The sequence below is a fragment of the Telopea speciosissima genome, chromosome 10, assembly GCF_018873765.1.
Source record: "Telopea speciosissima isolate NSW1024214 ecotype Mountain lineage chromosome 10, Tspe_v1, whole genome shotgun sequence".
Lineage (NCBI taxonomy): Eukaryota > Viridiplantae > Streptophyta > Magnoliopsida > Proteales > Proteaceae > Telopea > Telopea speciosissima.
Window position 1 is genome coordinate 55,079,711 of NC_057925.1, and position 20,729 is coordinate 55,100,439.

Here is a 20,729-nt window from a genome sequence, read left to right on the forward strand (position 1 = left end):
CTGCAAGTACCAGTACGGTTTAGCATCGATTTTATTCACTCTTGTTCGCATCTTTTTCTTCATCTTATTTTTCCTCCACTTATGTTCACAAACTAGTTATAAAAATTTTTCATTCCTTTTGAATTAATCTGGTTGTAACCAGTTTGTGGGTTTGGATCGGAATCTTGCAACCCTACTTCGACTTTTTGGCTCAGTGATGTGAAAGAATTGATTGGAGAGAGTGAATCCTTAAATGGGTTTTCTCCTTTGGAGCTGATTGTGTCTTCAATAGCTTATTTCAGGTTAATTTCTGACTCCTTTTCAGAAGCACAGAGAAGAGAGAGGTGAAGAATATGTTTTATCAAATAACATTTTCGTTCCGAACACGTTCTTCAGATCATTATCAAACGGTCATTTTTATACACAGAATGCCATTCCGACCAAAAACGTTAAAGAACATTTCTGATCAAGAACGAGCATTCTTTACTCAGACCATTACAAAACGAAGCCTTAGTGTTGATCTAGGGACTAGTCAATGTTGATCAAGTGATCAGACCTATCTACCAGCCGCCTTGAAAACTGATCAAGTAGATATGAACAAGTTTTAATTTATAGCAAACGAGACATTAATGGGAACGTGAAACAAGAAGAGAAGAGTGATCACCAGTAACCCATCAATGGTAAGCTGTGATCAGTCTCTCGAAGGGTCAAGATATTTCACTGCCAGTAACTTATGATTAATATTCTGACAGTTTTGATTGATCGACCAGATAAGTTTCAAATAAAAGGAAACTACTATTTTTCCTCCTGTAGCTTTTGTTTGGACAGAGATTTTGTTCCAAATGTTGCTTCCTAGGTTCTATCTGCGCTGTGCATTCCATATAACAAGCGCTACATGTTATGTGTCTGATGGAGCCCGATCTATAGTATGGGTAATAGATTGGGTCAGCCTTGAATGGGATAGATTAAAAGGATTTGATTTAATACGTTGCATCAGCCCTGGAGCTTTTGATGTATCAATCAAATACCTAACACTACATCACCTCTGTTTGTACCTATGTCGTTTTATAATCATAACCAACAATAAAATAGTTGAATCAACCTTTGGCTTGTTTAGACTATACTAGTTAAAATACATTCAAACGTGGTTTGTTTTGCTCCTTTTTCTATTTGTTTTCCAAATTGATTTGAAACGTATGCCAAAAAAAAGTTCAAAAAATAAAAACAATTTTAAAAATTTTAAAATATATGTCTTTTTTTTATTGAAAAAAAAATAGAACTATTTAAAACCAAAAAAAAAAAAAACATGACTTTATTTTAAATAAACTAATTTAATATTATAAAAACTTACGATCCATACATCAAATATTAATATTTAATTTGTACTAAAAACATATTAATATTTAATCAAAATGTTTTCTTTCCCCATTAATATGTCTAGTGAAGTATAACACTTCACTATTTGCCACATGACAATACATGGGTTAGCCCATGTGATAGAGGACCAGACAAGCATCTCACTTGTATAATATCAATTTAAATTGAGTAGACGAAGTAGCTAAATTTACAAAAAGATGTCATTTTTGTTGAATAAAAAAGCAAGACCTCCTTTCCTTGTATAGGAGATGAAGAGACACAACCAACTAACCAAGGGAGGAAAACAACGTGGCTAACTCCTTTGTCAGGTGGGTCCAGTTCTTGATGTGTGGAACTGTTTGATCCACTTCCATTCTATGGTCTCATGAAACTTGTAATTCAAAATCCATTTGTACTACATGGTCTTATTAGTAAAGTTTTGTTTACCAAAAACAGAAAAATGAAAAGGAATTAATTGCCTATATGGCAAAGGATCGTTGTTGTCACATGACAATAGTGACTCGTCACCCTGATGCGGAAGGTGGGCTCGCTTAGACAGCAATATATAGCACGAAAGGAAACAAGAAAGCACAACTAAAGGTATTTGTCTTGAAAAAAGGAATAAAAACAGGGGACTTTTCAAGTTGACCCTCTCCTGTATCTCTCTTGCATCGGTCCAGAATTAGTGGAAGATGCAGATTTTGAATCCATCCGTCACGTCAAGGCGTTGTTTGGCAGTCGATGACTACTCTTTTAAGCTCTTGCGAACAACCTAACAGGGGACATCAATCAATGTGTGTGCCTTGAGAATCCCTCTTTTACTAAGGGGGACACTCATTGTACTTCTATTTTGGTTTGGTAAACTTTGCATTATTCATTAATGAAAATCCCTAAACTTCTATTAATAATAATCTCAGTCTGGAGTATGAACTCTTGGATTGACACGTTACCTACTTAAAAACTCCTTACATTTGAAATACTATCAAAGCCCCATAATTTAGGAAGAGTTGGCCAACAAAAAATGCCCATTTAGTTTTCGTCTCCATTCAACACTTGACAAAAAACTTCTAATTTAAATAGTAAGCTAAGCTCTGCCTCCAAACTCCACCCAGAAGAACACACCAATCACCTCACCACCTTCTGTTGCGACACTTGTGGAGAAGTCTGAGAAGATCCATAAACATCATAAAAATGGCAGCAACGAAAGGAATCGAGATGGGTCTTGTTGCAATAGCTGTAACAATGCTTTATTGGGTTGGAGCTGCTGTGGCTCAATCGAGTTGCACAAACATGATTGTTGGCATGGCACCTTGTCTTAGTTACATTACAGGAAATTCATCAAACCCATCATCTTCTTGCTGCCAACAGCTTTCGAGTGTTGTCCAATCTCAGCCTCAATGTCTTTGTCAAGTGCTCAATGGTAGTGCTGCTGCAACTTTGGGAATTGCAATTAATCAAACACTTGCTCTGTCACTCCCTGCTGCTTGCAATGTCCAGACTCCATCAATTAGTGCCTGTAATGGTAAAGTTCAACACAACACAAGTACTCTTTCTCTAGGTATTGATTTGAAATGGTATGTAATTTGATTAACTTGAAACCATTTGTGGGTAGCAGCTGTTAATGGACCATCAACTTCCCTGGCGGCGGAATCTCCGGTGGGTTCTCCTTATCCAACTGCTAGTACTACGTCTAATGGAAATACAGATTCTACAACTCCCCCAGTGGCAGACTCTCCTTCAGGTACTTTCCTCTTTGAATTTAGAGATACCAAATGTGATTTTCTGTTTTAAAAACTAAATTTTTCTTCTTGTTTTATGGATTGATGGTTGATGGATTGGATGCAGGAACTGGGTCGAAGACAGTGCCATCGACAGGGGTAGAAACATCTAAAGGAACTAGAATTACAAAATTACCACTTCATCTTCTTGTCTTGATGCTTCTGTTCGTGGCTTCATTTGTTTCAACTCTTACCAGCTTCTGATCAGTTCTTGATTCTGCTTGTGGCAGTGTTGTTGCATCAGTTACCTATTCCTGTAACTCTTTTTTTTGAGATTATTTTTGGTTGTTTGATTCATGTATTAAACAAAAGATCACTTCCTTGCTGTACTACCAAACAGAAAAATTCCGGGTATTCTGACAAGAAAAATAAAGGATTTTTGTGGCCATTGGGCTTATATATGCTTGATCATTAATTGAGTTGCTGTAACAATCTAATATGTTGCTTCTCCACTATTTCTAAAATCTTTTTTTTATAATTGGTAACTACATAAAATTCATAAGAGTGCAATTTAATTATTGACACTAAACTTTTTTTTGGTAAACAAAGCTTTGCTGCTAGTGCTAAGAAAGCCTAGTACGCATTGATTCCAAATTACAAGCTTCTAAAAGACCTGGAGTGGAAATTGGCCAATCAATCCTACACGTCAAGGACCGGGCCCCCCTGGCAATGGAGTTGGTCAAAGTTTTTTCCTCCCTTGGAATAAAAGTAAAAGTACATGATTCTAAACTCGATGCCAAATAAGTGATATCCTGGATAACAGAAACATTTTGTCTTAATCCTAAAAGTAATTTAAGTCAAGGGTAAAATAGGGTTTTCAAAATAATTTGATAGTAACTTCTCACTCTGTGATTGTCATATGAGAAATGATAATATTTACCCTCATTGCGGGAGAGAAAAAAGTGTGTTATGTGAATTATTGTCCAGATCAGGTATATGGTTGTACAAAACATATGACAATGCATAGTCAACTTGATCGGTCCACCCCTACCAGCTGCCATCAGTGCCACACCTTAATTTAGACAATAAAAGACATTCTGAGTAAATGAAGTAACAATGAGTCAATGGGACCATCAAACAACATTTGCAAACCCTAGGGTTGGTGCTCAAAGTTCTCAAAGCACAATGCAAAAGCAAGAGCAGAAGAGAAAGAGAGTTGTAAGCGAAATTAGATTAGCTCAAGAGTGTTTTGATTTAGGATGTGTTTGATTGAAAAAACAAAACATAATAAGATAAAAGTAATGATGAATTTATGTGTCTTTCTGTTCTTTTCTTGCTAACCAAACACACCCTAGTAAAAACTGAAAGATGAAAAAAAGAATGAAATTATACGCATCTTCAATGTTTGATCTTATATGAAATTTCAGTTTTTTGAGCTATCTAAGTTAATAATAACTAAAAAAAAAATCTGCTCAATCTTTTCACTGAATTAAGAATGCTCCCAAGCATTTGAATCCAAGGACAGAGAGTAAGTAAAAGGGCGTACTCAATGCACGAGGCTCCCGCCACTGCGGGTCTGGGGAGGATCATAATGTATGCAGCCTTACCCCTGCTTCGCGGAGAGGCTGTTTCCAGATTAAAAGGATTATGTCACTGAGATGCTAGTTACTAAAATCTTTGAAAATCTTATGTATCTATCAAAAACATTGCCTTCACTTAAAAAGACTCTCAAATCTAAACCAAATCTTATCTCTTGGTTGGTGGTATCTTGCCATTGGTAATGGTAGGCAAAATCAAATCACAATCAGACTTCATACGCTGAACTCCATACATTGAAACCCATTTTTATTTAAAGGTAATTGCTTATCTTAACCACTGGATGTAGGCAATACTATTAATATAGCAGTTTAATCAATCATTGTTTTTTCCGAGAAAGCAAAATCGACCTATAATGCATACCAAACACAGCCTTAAATCTCCTTTTATCCTTTAATTTGCTGCAAAATCATGGGTAAGCTGTTACATGGATGAATTTTGCCAGAGCTTTTGTTTGGAGACGTATTGTTGATCACCACTAACCCATCAATGGTAAGCTGTGATCAATCTCTCTAAGGGTGAGGATATTTTGGATCCAGATCGTCTACAGTGCGATGCCCGTAGCGGCCTGAGCGGCGCACAAATAGGGCATGGTGCAATGACCGTCTTACCCCCACTCAGGCAAGGCGGTCATTGCAGCGCACCTTGTTTGTGTGCCACTACGTAGCAGCGTGTCGTAGAAGATCTGAATTGGGATATTTCATTGCCAGTAACTTATGTTCAAATATTTTTTAAAACTTAATTTTTTTTTATTTTAACTAACTTAATTTAATATTTTAAAAGCTTATGGCCTACACATCATATATTAATCTTTAAAACCCATGAGTTGATCTCACAATTTATGTATGCATATTATCGTTTTTTTGCTGTCCAATATTTTCAAATCTAAACATTTAAAACTCATACTGGTTTTTATTTCTTTCATGTTTTCGAAATGTTTGACCGTATTTTTAATCATCCTATTCACATTCTATGTCATTTTAAACACACTTTTCCAAAACTTTTTTTTTTTTTTTTTGCCTTTCCGATTTTAACTTAATATGGAGTATGGACCATACCAGCTCACTAAACATCTAAGGCATGAAACATGAGAGGGAGGGCGGTGGGGAAACTCATTTTTGGAGGTGGAGTTGGTTTCATTTCTATCTGCAATGCGGCAACTAAGTTGAAAAAAAATTGAAAAATTAGTCCTAAATTCAATTAACTTCTTTGAAAAACAAAAGAAAAGGAAACGGAAGATATTCCACAGCACGGATGTGGCCAAGCCAATCCAACCCATCCATCCTGGTAGGAGACCTACAAGGTTTTATCACTTTTGGGGTGATGCCCTGGTCTACACTCCATACAACTACCATACGTACGCTTCCCACATATTGCATTTATGCCACGTTAACCTGCGAAGGTGATAATATCTTAAAAGAGTCAAAAGGACCTCCTAACGTCCTCTTAATGACACTATTCATTATTCAAATTTCAAAAGGTGTGGAGGCCTTGTTACCTGCCCACATGGCTTACAAGTTACCCACATGGGGATGGGTGGGGACAAATCTGACCCCTCCATGGGGTATGGGTCCCACACCCCATGGAGGGTTCAGATCTATCCCCACCCAAATGACCATTGGATGAGCCTTAGATCAGAGATTTTTTTTTTTTAAGTCTATCTCGATTTAAGGGCCATAGGCCAACTACAAACTACAAAGGGAAGGAGAACCTACAACTACCAAGGGGAAAGGGCGAAAAGACATATGACAAGGAAAATAAGAACCCTTGGCCTCCTCGTGAAAGGTATACACTTCAACCGGCAAGTCTCCAACCAACCGAACTGGCAACTGTTCACAAGATCAGAGATTTAACATTAATTAAGACACCAATCCACTTGTGACATTGAGATTGAATGATTAAAAAATAAAGAGTACTAAGTATGGAATTCAATTTCTGTCAAAACTAATTGAAAGCTTCAAATTATCTCAATTTTGAGCCTGATCGAAACGAAACCCAAGTTCGACCCTGGGTTTCTACCCAAGGGGCCTTAGGATCAAAACCCAATGTTGAAACCTCGAAATGAAAAACCAAGTTGTCTAGGTTTCGCATTTAAGGCCTAAGTCGCCTGATCGAAACCAAGATATCAATCCTCAAGTACAAGTCAATAAGCCCCTCAGACCAAATTAATGAAAATGCCATATCCTGAATTGTATTTTGTACTTTGTACTTCATTGGACAAATCATGAACTGTCCTTCCAAAAAGATTTCCAGAACCTTAAATTTTCCTTTCAAGACAGGTGAGAATCCCTTCCTTGACTACCGAAATGATAGTATATGATTGGAATCCCCGATACCCTTTTGAATTACATATAAAATTAAAAGGTGGGGTTGTTCACCAAAGAACCAGTTAGAAAGTAGGCGAACGTTAGGCCACCAAAATAAACATTTCCTTTTGTCCCTTCTTCACCGTGTATTCCTTTATAAACTACCAGCCCTGTTCTCCTCCTTCCATCCCAAAATCCTCAACCACATAGCACAGCACAGCACAGCAACATAGTCTCACATCTCCCAACCTCTCCCACACTTCGAGTGACAACACTACACAATTATTGAAATGGCAACAAAAGTGATGGAAATCGGAATGACTCTGGTGGCAGTTCTCATGGCCATGCTCTGGGTAGGAGCCTCAGCTCAATCCAGTTGCACTAATGCTCTTGTTAGCATGTCCCCATGCCTCAACTACATTACAGGGAACTCATCAACTCCATCTTCCTCATGCTGCTCTCAGCTCGCCAGTGTTGTTAAGTCACAACCACAGTGTCTGTGCCAGGTCCTCAGCGGCGGAGGCTCTTCGTTGGGGATCAACGTCAACCAGACCCAGGCACTTGCACTCCCTGGTGCCTGCAATGTCCAAACTCCATCTGTTAGCAAGTGCAATGGTAAGTGAAACCTAATTGTCCTCAAAATTTAACTCCACCACCGCTAGACTAAGTATAACTTAACCTTGCAGTGCTAAGGTTATTAAAAAGATCATTTTCATTTCATAGAAGCTACTTGGAATGAAAATTTAAGCTTATGTCAACTTTTCACTTATTATGCAGCTGCTTCAGCTTCACCATCACCAACAGAAACACCAAGCACTCCATCATCAGGTACAAGATAGTTAGAGAATGGCTCAAGTTACTGAATTTTGTGCTTTAGATATAGAGTAATAAGCTATTTGTTGGTAATGAAATTTCATGTTTAATGCTTGAATGGATGCAGGAACTGGATCCAAGACTGTCCCATCAACAGACGCATCATCAGATGGAAGCATTAGCAAATTGTCATTTTCTTTGCTGTTCTTCCTTCTCTTTGTTACATCATACTCTTCAACCTTCGCCAGCTTCTAAGTTCTGTTTCTACATGTTTGGTCCTGTCACAGTTAGTATGATTCTTTATGTAGTCTTGTTCTTTGGTTGAGTGGGATTGTATTATTTATTTTTTAGAGATGGGTATTGTCATAAGTTAGTATCAGTGGAGAGCTTGTATTATTTATTTTTTTGAGATAGGTATTGTCATCAATTTGTATTAAATAAGAGCTGTATTACTCTCCCTCTCAAAATAAAGATGAATCAATGACTTGTGGATTGGAGAGATTTTCTACACAACAACTGTGTTCTTTTCTCTTTTTTTTTTTTTTTTTTTTTTGGGGGGGGGGGGGTGTTAGAGAAAGGAATCAAAATCCAAGGGCGAACTACAAGGATTACTATAAAAGGTAGAGATAAACGATACTAATGCATCAAAATTACAAAACAAGAACCAAGAATCATTGAGCTCTTACTTACCCCCTTCATCCCCCCCCCCCCCAAAAAAAAAAAAGAAGATGAAAAAGTGCCAATGTGTAATGTCCAACAAAGCAAAGTGATTAATGCCACCCAATTCTCTTTCCCATCTGTTTCACAAAAATGTGTAAACGAGAACAATGAGCACATATCTACCCACTATGGTGCACTGATATGGGTCTAGTGTCAAAATTCAACACAAATATGGAGTGCCAGACCTATTGAACCACACAATAATTGCACAGGGCAATGAGTATTATATTGTACTGTAAATGTAGATATTTTATGAATTGTATCACTAGTACCAAAACAAAGAAAAAAATAATAGTATCATACACCTACAATGCCATGATATTTTATCACCAAAAGCCATAAAAAAAAAAACTCAATTTAGGCATAGTCCATATATAATAGCTGTTAATGTATGGTATGCAAAGGAAACATAAGATTAAACCTAATTACCTAAAGTGTGCACGACAGAATCCAACACATACTATAGTAGTACAGCAATGATTGAAAAAAACACATGCAAAGCAATTACCCGCAAATGACACATGTATTCCAGAGAGCATTCAATATCCAATTCAGTGCCTTCGAAAACTTTTATACTTCAGATTTGATGTCAAATACAAGAATTAAGTCAGCTATACCCAGTTTTGGTAGAAAATGATCATTATTACGAACATAGGACCAGAGTGACTCCGAAACACTTCCAATGGAACAATGCATCTACACTGGAAAGTTCATTTTGGGTGAGTAAATGATCATTTATTCACCCCCACCCCCCCCCCCCCCAAAAACATTCAGCCCTTAACACTTATGAGGTACAAGCACACACGTGATTCTTGAAGGGGAAGACCCTGAGAGAGTTAGGCTTAAGTTGGGAATCTTGAGACTGAAACGTAGCTCGCTTAACTTGACATGCAACAGAGACTTCGACGGAATAAAAAAATAGAGGGTAGAATCGTAACCATGGAATACGACCCTAATCGAAATGCATACATTTGTCTCATACAGATAAAAGAGAGATTTTACATCCTAGAGGAGCTATAATTGGATATTCCATATTTTTTGGTACAGAGTATTAATAAAAATAGGCGATGGGTTCAACAAATTTAGGGAAGAAGTGGCTCAAATACTCGGAGAAAAATTACAAATGAATACATTCGAAGCACTGAAAATTGCTCTCCTGACTATGCCAATTCTAAATGGTAGCAGTAATAATAACCAGCATCAAGATGATCAGTAAAGGTGCTTACCTACAAAAATGTGCACACAAAGGGCACCATGGAAGGGTTATGCTATCACCTGGGATATTTCAAGACAATGAACCCATGTACTTTGATGTCAGGAGCAATAGCTGTGGACCACTTCAGACTGAAAGAGTTAAAGAGATTTTAATGTGGCAATCGTATATTCGTATTAACCCTCATAATATCATGAGCTTTACCAATGGGTACAACAATAATACATCCATGCAACCAAACCCAGGTCCTCCCCCTTATATACAACATGTTTTTATGGGACTTGTTTTTCTCTATAACCAGACCAATTTATTGATTGGGAAGAAAAAAACAGAAGCTACCAGGCTGGTAATGCATATAATGTACAAGGAAAGCAAGAAAAAGAAGAAAACCTAATACATCAATTGATAGAGGTTACAGGACAGGCGGACCATAGTACATACATAAACTCTCCACAGGCTCCTCCCTTAGTCAGTTTGTCCACTGAAGTTTTCCAAATGCCTTTTACATTGCAGTGATAAAATTCTTGCAGCCTCCAGCAGTCATGTCTGCTGATCAAATGAGAATAACTCCCGTCCATACCCCCAATGCTAGCTGGCATCCATCTTTTCACCAATGCTGTGCATCTCCACGGAGGGAAGTTAGATGTTAGAATATTTTTGAATATGTCAATCCACACTCCTAGTAGGCACTTGTGCATGAAGGAAGAAAGAATCTATCAACATGGATAAATCATGGGGATCCACCAGAATGCACAATATCTTTCATGAAACCATACTTCAACAGCATTAAAGAGAAGGTTAAGTAGCCAAACTGATGGTAATTGAATAATTAAAGATGGAATAAAATAAAGGGTAAATTACACGACACCCCCTGAAAATCGAACGATACTCAACTCACCCCCTGTTTTTTGAAAATACTCACCCGTCCCCCTCTAAAGTAACGTTGTTCACTTAAAACAATCCAAAAACTGAAAAGACAATTTTAACCTTAACCAAAATAAGATAAACAATGACAATTGAGGTACCCAACGTTTATAGAAAATGCACTTTAGATACCCAAAGCTTGTAAATTATATTTAGGATGCCAATTTTGATATTTCCAATTATATCCTAAATCACCACCACCACTACAACCACCATTGCTGCAGCCACCGCCATCCAAGGTATGAGCAAAATCATAGTCCGAGCGCAACTTCTCTGCTAATTGTGTAAAGTTTTCAAATTTCTCCCCCGAAAAATCTGAGAAAACCCCAACAATAAAAATCTTTTTGTCATCAATAAGATTTCCAGCATCTTCAACAGATTTTATCTCAGCTGATGCCAGACCAGCTAGCTTTTTCAAATATGTCACTATACCATCAGCATCCCTAGGACCTTTGTAGTCTTGAACAGTCTTTCCTCCATTTCTTAGAATCTTGATAGTAGGGAAGCACCTTATCTCAAATTCAGTGGTAAGTCCTTTGTTTACTTCATCATTGGCATCCACTTTAGCAAGAACTACAGGAGGGTCATGACTACTCAAAACTGATGCAGCTTTCTCATACCCAGGAGCAAGATTCTTAGAATGACCACACCATGGAGCTTAGAATGACCACACCATGGAGCATAGAACTGAACGACAACAAAGTTATGCTTGTTAACAATATCAGTGAAGTTGGAATTATCAAGGGTGACCACAAACTCCCCAGCCTTGCCTTCTTCTTCGGCAGCAGAGACTAATCTATGAAACGAAGTAAACAGACAGAGAACGAAAATGCAGAAGCAGATCGGAGCCCTAGACGCCATGGCCAGAGCTCTCTCTCTCTCTCTCTCTTGTCTGCGGAAAATGGACTGTCCACGCCTGCCTTGTCTCTTTCTTCTCTGGAGATGTCTTTAAACTCTGCTGGAATCAACTCTCAAAACCTGCAAAATGTTTTGAGATCGATTTTTTTGGGGGGCCACCGCTGAGTTTTACCCGCACCTGAGACCGGAGTCGTGGTCGCAGGAGGAGGATGGTAGTTCGCCAGTATCTTCCCTGGCCGCTGGCCCTCTCATTCGACCGCCGCAAGAGGCGGCAGTGTGATCTTTAAACCCTAGGCTTTCTTCACCAAATAGGGAAAAAGGGGTTTTGGCCTTTTTTTTTTTTTTGGGTTTCATCAGCATCTGAGGCCGTGATTATGGCCGTCGGACCCTAACGGTCGTTCGCCGTGTCTGAGCTTGGCCGCCGGCCTCTGGTGCGGTCACCACAAGAGACCGCGGTGGCGGTTGTTAAAATCCTAAATGGGTTTTCTCCATTCTCGGTTTAGCGATTTGGGGAAGGAGAGGGAATATTCCCTCTTTGATTCCTTGTTTTAATTTAAAAAAAGAAAAAAAAAAAAGTAAGACCTCACATATCGTGCATGTTGCAGGTCATGTGAGGAAGAGGATCGATTTTGGGGTTTTTAGATCCAAGGGTAAAAAAGTAACTCTACACTAGTCAAGGGTAGTTTAGGGGTTTAAAAATATTTAACTTGCTGACTTCATAACTTAACTGCATAAAACTAACAGTGGGGACTAAGTTGTAATATAGTGCTCTAATACAGGGGGACGGGTGAGTATTTTCAAAAAACAAGGGGTGAGTTGAGTATCGTTCGATTTTCAAGGGGTGTCGTGTAATTTACCCTAAAATAAATAATGAAAGGTAACAAGAAGATTGAATTGGTTGTGTGCCACACCGCAGTTCTTAATTTTAGGTCTGTAGTGCAGACCCTTTAAATCTTGCAGTTTGGGTTATCACATGGTTCATATAGTAGGGAAATTTGAACAACAGAAGGGTTATAGTACTTCGTTGTGGGGATATTTAAAATCTCCCTAGTGTCATTAGTTCAATTGTGGGGTTAGTTAAGTCCATATATATAATATAATACATATGGTAAAGGCTGGGCACGCCGGCTCCGCACCCAGCTTGAGTCTGTCTCTCTCCCACCCCTATGGAAAAGGACAAGGTTCAAAAACTCGTCTCGACCAAGTTGAGGCGACCGAGATCTCGGCAAGTTAGTTTATTTTTTTTTGTTTTGTTTCGGTGGGCAAAAATGGCCATAGTTGGCTCCAAAACTTTAAGAGAAATAAACATATTTAATTCATCAAGTTGTAAAATAAAAAAAGAATTGACAATCACATTGTAGATTGGGTTTATCAGTGTGGAATTCCATTCAATGCACTTAAGGCAAGAAGTTTTGAGGTGATAGGTAAATCCATTGCACAATACAGGTTAGGATATAGGCCCCCATACTTATCATGAAGTGAGGGTGCCTTTGTTAAAGACGGCAAAGGAGAGAACTGTAGAGATGAGAAAGACATATGAAGGGTGCAAACTCATGTCTGATGGGTGGACAGATAAAAAATGAAGACACTTGAACAATTTCCTTGTTAACTGTTTAGAGGGGATTTACTTTATGGGTTTTGTTGATGCATCGAGTCATATACAAGATGCAAATATGTTGCTTCAATTGATTGATAGCAAGGTTGAAGAAATTGGGGAGGATTATGTTGTGTAGGTTGTTACAAATAATGCTGTCAATTATAAAGCAAACGGTGCATTGCTGATGCAGAAGAGGACTAGGCTATATTGGACTCCTTGTGCAGCCCATTACCTTGACCTTATGTTGGAAGATATTGGTAATTTGAAGGCATACAAGAAAGTGATAGCGAAGGCTGGAAAAATAACAACATTCATGTACAGGCACACACGCCTTCTAGATGCTATGAGAGCCAGAACAAATGGGAGGGATCTTGTGAGGGCTGCTATAATTAGACTTGCAACTTCATTTCTGACACTCTAGAGCTTACTCAGATAAGAATGACTTGAGGCATTTGTTTATATCTGATGAATGGAAGAATTCTAATTTGTCAAAGACAGAGGCAGGAAAGAAATTGGAGGAAACTGTGTTTGCTACTACATGTTGGAATGGTGTGCAAGATTGTATTAGAGCATCAAAGTCACTTATTGTTGTCTTGTGAATTGTCGATGCTGATGAGAAACCTGTCATGCATGAAGTCTATGTTGCCATGGAAGATGCTAAAAAGAAGATAAGAGAAAAATTTAGGGATAAAGAACGGTTGTGGAGGAAAGTGATAAATATTGTTAATAGGCGATGGGAGTGTCAGATGGAGTGCCTGTTGTATGTTGTTGCATTTTTTTTTAATCCTGAAAAGTTTTATTAGCATACAAAAACTGATCATTATCAATTTATACAAACTTTACAGATTGTATTTAACAATCGTCGTCACTGCAAGACTAGTGCCCGATGCGTCTTTACAAGACAAGATAGGTAATCAGGCTGGTCAAAACAGAAATGCTCGAGGTCCTTTTTCAACAAGTATGGCGATTAGACAACGGACAACCATGAGTCCTAGTAAGTAGCTAATTGTTTTTCAATTTAAAAACTTAAGTATTATATTGTTTAGTTATTTTGTTTGTAGTTTGTAGTTTGCACCTACTTTATATGATGTTTTACTTAGCTAATTACATTTATTTTTTGTTTTTAGATTTTAATTTTGTTATTAGTTTTAGGGAAGAATGAATTGGGATCCTCCTCAATTGCTTATGAATTAAGATTCACACCAAGAAGAGGAATAGACTGGAATATGAACGTTTGAATGATCTAGTCTATGTTCAATACAATCGCCTTCAACTCTTCAAGTTCTCTCCAAATCTAGGGAGCTTATATGTTTTGTATAAGCTTTATGACCCTCATAAGCAGAAGCTCTCTGATTTGGAGAGAGAACTTGAAGGCAAGCAGGCAACTGATGAACTCATTAAGGCCCACTTAACAACAAATTTTACCAAACGCCATACTTGTTCCAGAATTATTCTTAGAACAGTTCTAGAACAGATTTGGCAAACGGTCAATTACAGACAAAGAACATAATTCCAGGCCAAGAACAGCAAAAAATGTTTCCAGGAAACAACACCCGTTCTTGACGAAGAACGTTACCAAACACAGCCCAAGGTGGATTCTTAGTTACATTCTTTCCGTTTCTTCTCTTTCTGTCTTCTCTTCATACCTCCTACTACAATATCCATCAGCTATTGTTACCAGCCAAGATACATCAGCCATCATTATCATACCATCTACATTCGAACTTCAGAGCTTCCCACCAGTCTACCATAGCAACTGCATAGGCACTCAAGAAAACAACCTGCAAATGATTGCATATGGAGAAGCATCCAAGAACTGTACCAAAGTACCCAAGCCTACCTACACCTTGTAAAACCCTAGAGAGAGCAAGGGGGGCTTAAATCAACTGGTTATCATATCTAATCTAAGACAATTGCACCTCCTCCTAAAAATCCTACGACTGAATGGTAGTAAGAATTAATCATTATCCCAAATGCGACCAACCAGAAAATGATCCTCCATCAAACATAGCATCCACTTTCAAACTTTAGAGCTTCACACAAGTCTACCATAGTCAATTGCATGGGCACCCAAGAAACCAACCAGCAAATGATTGCATGAGGAGAAGCATCCAAGAACTGTACCAAAGTACCCAAGCCTACCTAAACCTTGTAAAACCTTAGAGAAGGAAACGGGGGCCTACATCAACTGCTCACCATATCTAAGCCAAACCTCCTCCTTAAAATCCTACAACTGAATCATATTAAGAATTAATCCTTACCCCGAAGAGACCTAGTTACCCGTCTCAAAATATCCTAGTTGGGAGTATGGAATTGTCATCCGACATCAGAAATTCAGTTAACATCCCAAGATTGAACCTATGAAATGCATAATTGTTTCATCCATGAGCTGATAAGTTCCAAATTCTATGAATTTGAACAGCCCATTGTAGAAAATCAGTAAAGTGATTACTCTAGCTTGATAAGTAAAAGGGCTGACATTGGCAGGTCAAGTTCAACGCCATCCCCTTGAACATACAACCAACATATACAGAAATGCACTGCTGTGACACATACTAACATTTGAAAATTTAGTGAGACAGAATGTAAAAGCTCTCATCCTGTGCATATCGACAAAGTTACTAAAAATGTTGATAAAAGGGCTTGGAAGAATTGAAATACTAATAATTGGTATGCTTTAATGTTTTATGCCCAACAAGAAGGCACAGCTAATAATAACAGGATTAGAAACTTACATATTTGACACTTCAAGTATGTGACCGTGACCGCATGAATTCTTCCAGCCGGTCCCATACCTCAAGAGCCGCAGCTCTATCCTGGTGTCTCTTATTCTTGCTAATCTGTGCATGTATTCACCACACAAGGCTCTTTCTATGAAAAGAAAATCAGCACACAGAGTGGCCAAAGAACAGAAAGCACTTGATGACTTAAAAGGAAAAAGAGCAAAGAGGGTAGGAAGATATAAGAACAGATTCTTTGGTCACCAAAATGATCTTCACATTCCACTGTTTCACCATCTTTGCTGACTCAACACTGTCATCTTCAAAATGCATGTAAACCCAATAACTGGATATGATTCAACATACATTTAATCCTAGAAGATTGTTTCTCTTGCCCGAGTGTATTCAAGTTAGCTAAGAACAAAATGAACCTGAACCCACCAGAAATTTAAACTGTAAGTAGTCCATCTAAATAGATCAAATAAACCATCAAATTTGTCTTACACAACAAAAGCACCCTTCTACGAATCAAGAGGAGTCCCCCGAAAAAAAATTGTGCACCCATTTTTATTTTTTGAAGAAGCACATAAGAACATTGTCCAGTTAGTATCTACTCCACTACGACCAAATTTTCACATTCAAAACAGCTTAAGAAACAAAAAATAATAATAATAATTGAAGCAAATCTAATAATGCAAAATTATACAAGGTTCTCTCTGAACTTACTTTTGTTGAATATCTCAACATGATCCTTAAAAGGCCAATCCTTGAACTGCCATTCCTTTCCCAATACAAAAACTGCAACCACCTTGTCCCAATCCTCCGCTTCAAGGTCGACGGTTTATCCCTAACCTCATTACCCGTCACCACCCGATCCCGACTAAACTTCTTCTGCACGGTTACACAATCTGGCTTAGCTCCCTTCATCTGCTTCATCTTCACATCCGTTGGTATGAAGACCCCATCTTCCAGAAACTCTTTCACATTATAAATCGTGATCAATGTCTGGAATGCACTGGACACCAGAATTATGGGCACCCCCTCACCAACCTTACTACCCTTCAAATGCATCTTCGGTTTCAGTGTAGAATCATAACCCAGATCCTCCCCATCCTTACAAATCGTGATCATAACCCAAATCTCTCGTCCGATCCCATCAATCTGCTCTTGGCCACCAACCCATCCTTTCTCTGCTGCTCTTCCTCCTACCTCGTCGATGACACAAGCACACTGTAGAAGTCTCTATGTCTACAATCCAACAACAGCTCACGATCCTTCAAGGGTCTCTCGAGAGCCTTAATCATCGAGACGTAATCGACATTCTCAGGAATCCTAAAGCTAGACTTTTCGTCTTAATCTTCGTCGGCGGTCGCCCGAATTCCGATCGGATCCTCCGGCCGATACTCTTCCACGTCAATGAGGACGGGATCCGGGGCTTTAGGGTTTTGAGGAACAACGAATTCCATGGCATCATTATGAAACTGCTGAGATGTACGTTCACCTGTTGGTACGTGCAGATGATTCATAACTTTGCCGTTGAGATACTCCGTAATGGTTTACAGTTGGGTAGCATAACAGTTAAGATTTTTTTTTTCTTTTGGGTAAAAACATTTTATTTATTAACGTGAAAATTCATGGCTGAAGACTACATAAGTCCAAGATTCATCGGAAAAGGGTCAAACTATTGTACACGTCAAGGAGTCGGCTAAGTTGTTAATCTCCCTTAGAATAAAAAGAAAACTATATGTTTCCAAACAAGAGGAAAAATAAAAAATATCTTGAGTAAATTACTCTCCTCTTCCCTCGATTATGTTCTAATGACAAACCCCTCCCTTGGGTATTGAGTAATGACTCTTCCCTCCCTTGAATTCAAAAGGTTCTATCAATCGTACCCATTTCGTTAAAAATGACTGTTACCCTAAAAATATTCATTTAAACCCCAAAATACCCTTATGTTTGTGATATTCCAATTATACCCCTAATCATATCAAAACCCTAAAAACCTCGTTCCTCCAGTTTGACTAACGGTCACCATCATCACCGCCACCACTTCCGTAGCCACGGTAAACACCGCCGCCCTCACGATGTCCATAACCACCTCCGTAACCTCCACCGCTAGAGCAAGAAAGCCTTCTCTTCTCCCTCTCTCGCCTTCTCTTCTATTTTCGGCTCTTATGCTGCTCTGTTTTTGTTTCTGTGTCCCCTGTTTTTCTTTTTTTTCTTATCCAACCCCCTCTGTATCGGCATCTGAAATCAAACTAGTAAACAAACCCATGTCGATATGATTAACAAAAACATATAAAGGAACTTGAGAAAAAGAAAAGAACACCATGATTCAAAGATTCGCTTTTGGTAGGTCTATGGTTTTTTTATTTTTCTTTTGGTATCGGGAATTTCAGTTAAGACTGAAACCACTTCAACCAGATGGAGGAGGAGCTTCTCTTTGCGCCATCTATGTCTCTCAGTCTCTCTCTCTCTGTCTCTTTTGCTAGTTTGCTTGCTCGAAAATAGTCCAATACCCTAAATGGTTGAAGCTTCATGTCGCCGAGATAGCAACCGGTTGGGATTCAATGCATTTCATTTCGTTTTTCTTGATCCAAATTCCAACTCCAACCCCAATCTCCCTCCCAAAAAAAAAAGGCACATTTATTTTGGGTTCACGGAGATCTGGTATTCGTGACGGCACCAGATGATCGTCGTTGCCAACGCCGGATTCAGGGCACTAGCACCCGATTTCAGAGGCTATGGCCTCTCCCAACAGCCCCATTAACCTGAGAAGGCCTCATTCAAAGACCTCATTGAAGATCTCCTTGCCATTCTCGACTCCTCCTCCAATATTCCCAAGGTATCTCGTTCGGTTGTGAAATACAAATTCAATTTCTATTTCTCGTTCATCACAACGGCAACGAAGGGATTTATACGTTAATTTTAAGTGTATAAAATTAATGGGTTCCCATCAAAAGGTAAGCAGAGATTGAAGATATCCAATGATTTTTCGTGGGTTCTATGCATCTGATCTTGAATTTTCTACCTCTATTAAATCGGAGTTTGATAGTTCTTCAAAAAGAGGAGGAGAAACAGTATCTTCTTCTTTTAATGCCTTCATAATTAGTTTGTGTTGTTCCTTGTTAATTCCTCCATTTTTGCAGGTTGAAGCCCAAAATGTATCCGAACAATCCAGTCCTTTGGAGTTAACACTCAGGAAGACTCCGTCCTTTCTAGACCTCATAGAGACAAGCTGTCTCGGGGAAGGAATCTTAGTCGAAATAACGTAGATTCCGATAAGGGAAGAATGAGGAGAGAACATGAGTGGCGGCGGTGAGATGGGTTGCGTTGGCAGTAGGGTTGGGGCGGAGTTGAAGGAGGAGTTGGAGGAGGAGAGGAAGAAGATGAAGATGAAGAAGAAGAAGAAGGGGTATTATAGTCTTTTTCTAATACTTAATAGTCATTTTTAACGGAATGGGTACGGTTGATAGAATCTTGTTAATACAAGGGAGGGGAGAGTCATTACTCAATACTCAGGGGAGGGGTTTGTCATTAGAGCATAATCGAGGGGAGGGGGGAGTAATTTACTCTAATATCTTCTAAAATAGGACGGAAGTTAAGTAGTGAAGAAGATAAACCTCCTTGTAGATAAGTGATGATGCTTTTATTATCAGACTCCAATTGTACACGATCGTAACCCTCCGAAATAGCCTCCAATAGTGATGAAATGCGAGCATTTTGTACATACTTATGAACGATGTGAGTATGAGAGAGACACTACGGCTTGCAGTTAATAATGTATATGTATACTCGGGTCATCAAGTGTGGTTCATAGAATCGTAGTCTGGAAATTTTTAACAATATTTTCTTACCAAAAAAAAATTAATAATATTTTAAGGTATGAAGACAATAAAATTTACTCCTTTGGTTTTGCTTATAACGTGAAAATTATTGCGTATTTTCTGGCTAGGAGGGCCCTGTCTGTGGCAAATAGGATAGTCTCACTCTGGCCCGTATCCTTACCTTGACTTCTTGATCTATGTAATTAGGATGTCTCGGGCCTTTCTTAAATTTTCGACCTAGGTGAAACATGGACCCCCTTAGCAATGCCTAAATTACACTTCTCAACATCATATTCTCTGTTCTCCTTCTTTATATAACTAGAGGTTGTTTTTTTTTTTAACCAAAGATAAAAACAGATTTTTTTCTAAGAATAAAAGTATGACCAGAGTTTGAAAAAGGACATCATTCTAGGGTTCACAAATCCTTAAAGGGTTTTAGTATGTTATCGTCTTTGATATTCTCTCACGCGCATCTAAATCCCCATGGTCAACGTGTCCTTGGGAAGACATATTTTTTTTTTTGGGTTAAGAGCCTTGGGAAGCCACAATCCTTTAAAATAAAAATCGTTATTTCGAAGAAAAAAAAACGATAATCAATATCATAGATTGGATCATCAGACCATGGTTTGAGGAATCGGTATCAGATCGGGTGGATCTGTCGAATCGTATCGGTATTGATAGAGACCAATACCGATTATTGGCCGATCCCATATCAGTGGATTAGAACGGACTAAAAATATAAAAGAATCAAGTTTTTTAAAGAAAACAAGATCAATACGGACCGATATCGATACCGATTATTAAAACCCTGGATTGAATACATTTGGACCCACATCCTCTAATTACTCTGGCTTTGTCCAAAATACCAGCAGCAACTCAACACTCAACAGTGGAGATATGGATAAATGCTTGAAAATCTGGATTTTTATTGAGGTAATCAAATATTGAATACAAGTATCAAGCACCTCATATTTTTTTTTTTATGCTAATTGGATATTCCATACATGTATTAGCTTCGAAAATATACACTTTATCTACACTTAAAGATTTATATGATATTTTTATAATAAACAGTTATTATATATTTTATTTGTTTTTTTAT

The 20,729-nt window shown here is 38.3% G+C and overlaps 2 protein-coding genes and 1 pseudogene across 5 annotated transcripts; 2 read left to right on the top strand and 1 right to left on the bottom strand.

The window, feature by feature from the left end:
* Positions 1 to 2,362: 2,362 nt before the first annotated feature.
* On the top strand, positions 2,363 to 3,317 carry LOC122643762 (non-specific lipid transfer protein GPI-anchored 5-like). Its single transcript, XM_043837346.1, has 3 exons — positions 2,363 to 2,857; positions 2,951 to 3,076; positions 3,181 to 3,317. Exons 1-3 carry the CDS (start codon positions 2,527 to 2,529, stop codon positions 3,315 to 3,317), a joined length of 594 nt encoding a protein of 197 aa, XP_043693281.1. The 5' UTR covers positions 2,363 to 2,526.
* A 3,758-nt stretch (positions 3,318 to 7,075) lies between these two features.
* On the top strand, positions 7,076 to 8,115 carry LOC122644239 (non-specific lipid transfer protein GPI-anchored 5-like). Of its 4 annotated transcripts, none has more exons than XM_043837869.1 (3): positions 7,076 to 7,573; positions 7,739 to 7,783; positions 7,896 to 8,115. In XM_043837869.1, the coding sequence occupies exons 1-3, from the start codon at positions 7,246 to 7,248 to the stop codon at positions 8,021 to 8,023; spliced, it is 501 nt and encodes a 166-aa protein (XP_043693804.1). In that variant the 5' UTR covers positions 7,076 to 7,245; the 3' UTR covers positions 8,024 to 8,115. The 4 variants fall into 4 exon arrangements, with proteins under 4 accessions (XP_043693804.1, XP_043693803.1, XP_043693806.1 ...); XM_043837868.1 differs by having other exon boundaries at positions 7,076 to 7,570; positions 7,733 to 7,783; XM_043837871.1 differs by having other exon boundaries at positions 7,076 to 7,570; positions 7,742 to 7,783.
* Positions 8,116 to 15,732: 7,617 nt separating this feature from the next.
* On the bottom strand, positions 15,733 to 17,326 carry LOC122643763 (annotated as a pseudogene).
* Positions 17,327 to 20,729: the final 3,403 nt, after the last annotated feature.